Genomic DNA, 7505 nt, shown 5'->3' on the forward strand with positions numbered 1-7505 from the left:
TTGACCAAGAACTGGTCATCTTAATCCTTATTAAGCACTGGATTTACAGCTAATTACACTCTTTCATCTAGAAATTAATTGGGTTAAAGAAAACAGATTAAATTCGAAACCAGAAAGTCGGTAAGCAGCAGCAGGCAGGCAGGCTCATTGTTTACTTTTCTCTTCGACTGTAGCAAGCAAAATCATATTCAATAAAAGCTCAAAACCAGACGAATTGGCGGTCTTCTAAAAAATTTGGTCAACCTCAGAAAAAGGTCTTTCTTCTTTTCTTCGTTAGTAATTAAGTTTACACTTTAATAATCTGATCCCTTTTACCTCAAATAATAATAATAATAATAATTTGATTCTTTCCTGCCGCATGCATTCAGTTACGTACGTGCTCAAAGCCAGACCTACGAGGACCAAGTCTCTTGTTTAAAAGTTAGATAAGATTGTACGCTTATTTCTCTAAACCAAAGATTTAGTCACTGGTACAACCAAAAAAGGAGATTTAGTCACGGGAGAAGATGTACACAATTGGCACTTTTGTAATTAACTGTGTTGTAACTTTCATATTGATGAATTATCTTTATCGCTTCTGTTAAAAAAATTATTGGATCATCTCGAGACATTCTCGAAAAGAGATGTCAAATGTAATATATCACATTGTTTGATGGCTTATGTGGCAATTCGATATTTTATACATTCTTTACTTCACCTGATATGTTAAATAAAAATGTCGTGCTATAATTTTTTTTCTCACTTTGCGGGGTCCAATTATTGAGACAACCAATCAAATACTTATAAGTTGGAACACACAGCAGAGGCCTTTGTCTTCAATCGACTCAGCTCCACATAAGAAACTAAAAGCTCGGTGGAGAGAGTCTTGCTGTCATCTTTTACTGTAAGTCTATGTGATAGTTTTGACATATCCGTATATTTTCCTGACAAAAAAGTAATAAATATGAAATTATTATTATTTTCAGGCCGGAGAGGAAGAAAGCTAGTAGTTCCCTGGTCCCTTTCTGCTGGACCCTAATAAATCATCACTAGCGTAATCAAATTCCAAACCTTCAAATCATCATTTACTTTACCATTTGTTTCAAGACCGCGTACGTACGTATTCATACTTCTACTCACCCAATCACATGCAGACATAAATACATGGACTCACAAGTCAAACATTTCCATTTCACCCTCCCCCACTCCCTCTATAAATACCCCCTCACTCCTCTCATACCCTCCATAAACATTTCACCTTCCATACCTTCATCTCTCTCTCTCTCTCTCTCTCTCTCTCTCGCACCTCCAAATCCCCAATCAACCGATCAAAATTTTGAATTTTGGAACCTGGGTTTTGAATTCTGGAATCTGTAGATGCCTAGGAAAGGAATGAGGACTCTGTTTTTCAAATCTCCGTCTCCGTCGCCTTCAAACTCTCCCTCCAGAACCACCGCCATGCTGCCTTCGTCGCCGCGCCACAGCTTCTCCGACTCGCTAATGGAAGAGAACATCGAAATCGCTGAGGCCCTAATCACCAAGTGGGACTCCGACTCTGGTTCCACTTCCTACACCGCTGTCACCTCCATCTTCTACGACGACCGCCAAGAGGCGAGACTCTACCTCAAATCCGTTGGGGACTTGCAGTCCGCCATGCAGCACTTCCTCATCTCCCAAACCACCAGCGCCGAGAAGCTCGTTCGAGCTCAGAATCTCATGCAATCCGCCATGAAACGTCTCGAGAAGGAGTTCTACCAGATTCTGTCAGCCAATCGGGAGTATTTAGACGCCGAAACGGTCTCCAGCCGGTCCTCCAGAGCTTCGACCCGGACCAGCGTATCAGATCAAGATTCCGAGTCGGAGGACGAGTCGCGAGTCGCAACCGAGTCGGTGGACCACATCTCTTGGGTCGCGATGTCTGATTTGAAATCCATCGCCGATTGCATGATCGCCTCCGGATACGGCAAGGAGTGCGTGAGAATTTACAACATCATCAGAAAATCGATCCTCGACGAGAGCCTTTACATCCTCGGCGTCGAGAAGATGACGCTCTCACAGGTTCAGAAGATGGACTGGAAAGTTCTGGAGACAAAGATCAAGAACTGGTTAAACGCCGTCAAAGTCTCCGTTAAGACTCTGTTCTACGGAGAACGGCTGCTCTGCGACCACGTCTTCGCCGCTTCGAACTCGATCGCCGAGTCCTGCTTCAACGAGATTTCGAAAGAGGCGGCAATGACCCTGTTTGGTTTCCCGGAATCGGTGGGAAAAAGCAAGAAACTTTCTCCCGAGAAAATGTTCCGTGTTTTGGACTTGTACCAGGCGGTATCGGATCTCTGGCCCGAGATCGAGTCCATTTTCTCATTCGAATCAACCTCCGCTGTCCGATCTCTGGCGGTTAACTCCCTGGTGAAGTTGGGCGAGGCCGTCCGTTCGATGCTTGAAGAATTTGAATCGGCGATCCAGAAGGAAACGTCCAAGACCCCGGTCCCCGCCGGTGGAGTCCACCCGCTCACGCGCTACGTCATGAATTATTTAACTTTCCTCACCGACTACACCGAAGTCCTCACCGATATAGTCGCCGACTGGCCGCTGGCGATCTCGACACCGCTACCCGAAGCTTACTTCGGGTGCTACGATGCCGAGGAATCGCAGCTTTCTATTCGCGTCGCCTGGCTCGTTCTCGTACTTCTCTGCAAGCTCGACGGGAAAGCTGCGCTGTACAAGGACGTGGCGCTATCCTATCTGTTCTTGGCCAACAATCTCCAATACGTCGTCGGAAAGGTCCGGAGCTCCAACCTCAAGTACCTGCTCGGGGATTACTGGGTGGAGAAGCACGACTCGAAAGTCCAACAGTACGCCGCGAACTACGAGCGCATGGGGTGGACCAAGGTGTTCGATTCCCTACCGAAAGATCCGACCGCTGAGATTTCATCCGACCAAGCCAGGATCTACTTCAAGCGCTTCAACGCGGCGTTTGAGGAGGCATACAAGAAACAAACATCGTGGGTCGTGATGGACCCGAAACTCCGAGACGAGATTAAAGTTTCGGTGGCGAAGAAGTTGGTGCCGACTTACCGGGAGTTTTACGAGAACCATAGGAACGGGATAATGAGAGCGTGCGGGGAGGACTCGTTGGTCAGATATGCCCCGGAGAATCTGGATAATTACTTGTCGGATCTGTTGTATGGGGTGGCGAGTGGCGGTAGCGTTTCGTCATTTTCCTCGTCCTCTGGCTCTTCCTCCTCGTCACACTCGCGTGGGAGGCAGGGTCGTTGAGAGACGTTGGGGTGTCGTTTTGTGGCCCTTGTGCCGTCGTTTAGTGAGTATAATATATAGGACGCGTGGACAAAAAACATGTAAAGATTTTTAATACATTATACAAGAATTCTTTGATTTGTGAGACGGATTGAAAGGCAGATTATGTTGTATGGTGTTGTTGGATTCTTGCTTTTAGAGATGGCATATTATAATTCGCCGGCTTTGTCCAAACAAAAAGTGATTTCTGACCCCTTTGAAAATTACTAGGAACTATGTCGGTTTAGTCGATGGTTTTACTTTATAATAATTGTGAGCTGTTTCGACAATGTGTTAACAATTCATATTTATAATCATTGTGAATTGTTTCGACATTGTATTAACACTTCATAGTTATTCATGTGTGGCATGCCGCTTACACGTGGAACTATGTTGAGTTTTGTGGCTCAAGTGCACTTACGTAAGTGATTGTAAACAATCTTATAAGCTATATATCATTGATTCACACTTGGAAATAATGGTGGGATTAATCCCCCTATAGTGCACATAACTATATAATTGTAAGCCGTTCCTCCAGTACATATCAATAGTGCAATGTTATTTATGTTTGAAACTATGTTGTGTTTAGTCGCTCTTATACATTTAATGTAAGTGAATGTGATTATTTCCATAACATATCAACAATCTACACTTTGAGGTGCACGTAACTATGTAATTGTAAGTTATTCCTTCAATATATATCAATAGCGCAAGACCATTTAGTGTGAAAATATGTTGTGTTTAGTCCCTCTTATGCATTTAATGTAAGTGAATGTGTTCATTTCCACACGTATCAACGATCTAAACTTTACGATGCATGTAACTATATAATTTTAAGTCATTCATTCAATACATATCAATAGTGCAATATCATTTACGAGTGAAATTATATTGTATTTAGTCACTCTTATCCATTTAATATAAGTAAATGTGATCATTTCCGTAACGTATCTAACGATCTACTAAACCTAACATTTCTCAATTATGGGCTTGCACTTCTCCATCACTTTGACCTGAACCCAAATAAGCAATAACCTGGAAACAATGGAGCACAATTTTGATTGAGACAGAAGCATCCGGTTTCAACAAAACGATAAGAGCTGGCATGCATCACAAGGAAACGGATGGCTTGATGATTGATCAAAGATTGAAGCAGAAAATGACCAGACGACGTACGTATGAACATATATGGCGTTTGACAAGTTGATGTTCGTCGTAGGATCAGAGGCTCTCGATCATCTGACTTTCTAACCTTTCGGCTTTGGGGTCGTGATTGACTGAGAGCCTTTAATTATTTGACCCTGAAGAAAGCTGAGGGTTCAAGGACGTTTCCTAAAGTCTGCGACGCTGTAGAGTCCACGTATCATTAAAAGCGAAGTAAAAGAAGCAGAAAAAGGCTGCTTCTCCTGCACTTTCCTGCTCAATTTCTTTTATTTTTCACGTGCGTTTAAGACTCAGCGTTGGAAAAAAAAATTTACCAAGTTTTTATTACAAATAATTATTTGAAATTAACTCGTTTAATTAAGATAGTTTTTTTTAAATTAAAAATGGACAACTATAATTTTTAATATTGTTGACGCAAATCAACGTCGTCTTTTTATTAGAATTACGTCAAAACTTTTGTTAGTATACTGATATGACACATATATAGATTCCACATGAATAAAAAAATATTATAAAAATAATAACAAATAAATAAAAATGAAATTAACAAAATAAGAAAAGAAAAGAAGAAGAACTAAAAGCTTCGTTAAAGCCCCACTACGATGCTATTATCTTCCCCACCCTGATTGCGTAAAAAACCCCAAGCCCACCCCTGTGTCAACACTAGCTATGGAAGATGAAAGCTTAAGAATCTAGAGAGAGAGCTCGAAGAGAGAGAGTAAATCTGCAACAAACTTTTCTCATTATATTTAATGAATTATTACAAGGATTTTTTCATTATAAATACATTTCAGCATAACTAACTCAACTTATAACAATCCAGTGACACATGTCACAATCCTGGCCACTAATATATGCTAACATTCCTCCTCAATCTTATGTCTTAGTGGAACCAAGCATAAGATTGGAACAATGTGTTGTAAACAAAGGAGAACATAAGCCTTTTGTGAAAATGTCTGCATATTGGTCTATCAAAGCAACAAATTGCAGAGAAATAACACCTTGTTGAAATTGTTCTCTCACAAAATGACAATCCACCTCAATGTGTTTGGCTTTAGAGTGCAAGATAGGATTAGTAGCTAAAGTGATGGATGAGATGTTGTCACAATGTACGAATGGAGGAGAAGAAGTGTCAATATGAAGATCTTTTAGAAGTTGTTGAAGCCAAACAATTTCGGCAGTGGTGGTCGCCATAGCCTTGTATTCAGCCTCTATCAAGGATCTGCTAACTATATGTTGTTTCTTAGAGCTCCATAAAACTGGATTGGAGCCTAAGAACACAATAAAACTTGTAGTATAGCGCATATCATTGGGATCACCAGCCCAATCAGCATCTATGTATGCTTTTAAAACCAATGAGCCAGGTCTAAAACAAATGCCCCAACCTAAAATACCTCTGAGATATCGTAAAATTCTCTTGACAACAACATAATGAGATTTCCATAGGAGAATGCATAAATTGGCACACTTGATTCACATAATAGGCAATGTCAAGTCTTGTAAAGGTTAAGTAAATTGGCATAAATTGTCCACACTAGGAATTGAGACAAAATTGACGATTGAGTAAGTGCCAATTGAGTAGAGGTGACCATTTTCAACCAGAAAATCACAATCCGTGCAACGCAAGTATAAAGAATTCACAAACGGAATCAATCCACAGACTACAGCACAATAATCGAACCAAGACAGAAATCATCAAATGAGTGTTTGACAAGATATAAGCGTGTTGTACTCTTTTTCTTTTCAATCAAGGGTTTATCTCATCAAATTTTATTCTAATAAGGTTGTAACAAAGTAGCATTACACATGACGATCACCTTATCAATAATTCATAAAAAAAAGTTGTACTCTTTTCATTTCGCTTAAGTTCTGCATCACCAAAGTTTTTAAACAAATTTAAATGAGCAACTATAAGGAGTAATCGGTCCTAAGCCCTGACTATAAAGAGTGTTTAATAGAAATCAAACGGGCCAAGGAGACCGTAAAAACATCTTCAACTAGACTTTGGCCCACCCAAACATGAAAGCCCATGTATGCCTAATCTCCCGATAAACATGGTGGATTTCATTGTTTTGAATTTTATGTTTTGGGCCAATATGGAAAACTAAAAACCACAGCAAGTCATAGAAAAACAAAGTATGATGGGTTGAGCATTTCTCTCTTGCGGACGGTTCGTGCGGACGAAGATTTGGGCTGTGATTAGCAGTCTATCGGTAGAAGGGGGTCCCAAAGACCCGTATAGTTCAAGAGCCACATTGCTCAGCTGATTTTAGAGATCTTGGAAGAAGGTGCTGACCAAAGAGGCTCTATTGGTGGTGGCCAAGGTACTGGGTTGATCGATACCATCGAAAGCCTGAGAATTTTTGGGGAAGAAATTGAAATTCTCAGTCAAAGCTCGACGGATCTGAGGTGTTTTAGACAGAGGAGCTAAATAATTCGATTGAATTGTGATGGTGGTGGTTTGATTGATATGGGTGCTTGCAGCGCATCAAGGTAAGGGGAAGCAAGCTGACGGAAGTGGGGTGGTGAGGAATGAATTATTGGATCGTAGCACCCAAGTCGTTTGGATTTTTAAAACCATATATATCCACTAATGTATGGTTAGAGTTTGAGTTAAAAGTTAATAAAAATATATTTCGTTGATTGGTACGTGACTGGGAACGTGATATATTCAACGTGGTACGTTCAATATACCAAAACGACGAGCACCTTGTGATTCATTTGATACAGCTTTGTACCTTACATAGTATTTTCTTCAATACGTGACACGTGATACCTTGTGATTTGTTTGATATAACTTGTCTCGAGCTTTTTGGCATCAAAATGATGAGCGCCCTTAAACGAGTTTGCAGCAACTTTCAATATGTGCCATGTGGCACCTTGTGATTCCTTTGACACAACTTTTTTCTATTTTTCTGAATCAAAACAACGAGCACCCTACAAACGTCCATAGTAACTTCCGAAATATATATTTTTTCCCATCTTCCTACGTTTTTACGAATTTCACACCATTTATTATATTTTATTCAGAATTAATCCATTAATTAACAGGTCATTTTTCCACGAAT

General features: G+C 40.6%; 1 protein-coding gene across 1 annotated transcript; it reads left to right on the forward strand.

Moving 5' to 3' along the window:
- The first annotated feature begins 1219 nt into the window (after positions 1 to 1219).
- Positions 1220 to 3381, forward strand: LOC103447762 (exocyst complex component EXO70H1-like). Its single transcript, XM_008386962.4, has one exon. It carries the CDS (start codon positions 1357 to 1359, stop codon positions 3253 to 3255), a length of 1899 nt encoding a protein of 632 aa, XP_008385184.2. The 5' UTR covers positions 1220 to 1356; the 3' UTR covers positions 3256 to 3381.
- The last annotated feature ends 4124 nt before the right edge of the window (positions 3382 to 7505 follow it).

Source organism: Malus domestica, chromosome 11 (genome assembly GCF_042453785.1).
Source record: "Malus domestica chromosome 11, GDT2T_hap1".
NCBI classification, from domain to species: domain Eukaryota; kingdom Viridiplantae; phylum Streptophyta; class Magnoliopsida; order Rosales; family Rosaceae; genus Malus; species Malus domestica.